The sequence below is a fragment of the Bison bison genome, unplaced genomic scaffold, assembly GCF_000754665.1.
Source record: "Bison bison bison isolate TAMUID 2011002044 unplaced genomic scaffold, Bison_UMD1.0 scf7180017864487, whole genome shotgun sequence".
NCBI classification, from domain to species: Eukaryota; Metazoa; Chordata; class Mammalia; order Artiodactyla; family Bovidae; genus Bison; species Bison bison.
Window position 1 is genome coordinate 7,866,384 of NW_011495047.1, and position 633 is coordinate 7,867,016.

General features: G+C 61.5%; 1 protein-coding gene across 1 annotated transcript in view; it reads left to right on the top strand.

Moving 5' to 3' along the window:
• Positions 1–633, top strand: part of DLK2 (delta-like 2 homolog (Drosophila)) — a 9,990-nt gene that overhangs the window by 8,721 nt on the left and 636 nt on the right. The window contains exon 8 of the mRNA XM_010863236.1: positions 324–628. Coding sequence (XP_010861538.1) covers positions 324–628 — 305 coding nt within the window. The remainder of the gene's footprint in view (positions 1–323; positions 629–633) is intronic.

Sequence of the window (633 nt, forward strand, 5' to 3'; positions counted from 1 at the left end):
ACAGCCTGTGGGGCTGGATTTGTCCTCATTCCCGCCTCGGGTCTAAGGGTCTAAGAGGACACAAACAGTACACTCGCCTTGGTCTTGACTCTGGGTCAGGCCCTCTGCTACCTGCTTGACCTCGATCATCTCATTTAACCCTCACAACCTGGGAAGCCAGGTACTGCTCTGACCCCATTTTTAAAGGAGGCATTTGAGGCTCAGAGAGAGTGGCTCGAGGGGACAGAGCTAGAGAGGGGTGGTGGGAGCAGGGATCCGGATGTCGACCTGGTCTACCCTGCAGGTGGCAGTTGATAAAACACCCTCCCTGCCTCCCCCACCAGCTCCCCGTGCCGGAACGGTGGGCAGTGCCAGGACGACCAGGGCTTTGCCCTCAACTTCACCTGCCGCTGCCTGGTGGGCTTCATGGGTGCCCGCTGCGAGGTGAATGTGGATGACTGTCTGATGCGGCCCTGTGCTAACGGCGCCACGTGCCTGGACGGCATCAACCGCTTCTCCTGCCTCTGCCCCGAGGGCTTCACCGGGCGCTTCTGCACCATCAACCTGGATGACTGTGCCAGCCGCCCCTGCCAGAGAGGGGCCCGCTGTCGGGACCGGGTCCACGACTTTGACTGTCTCTGCCCCAGCGGCTAT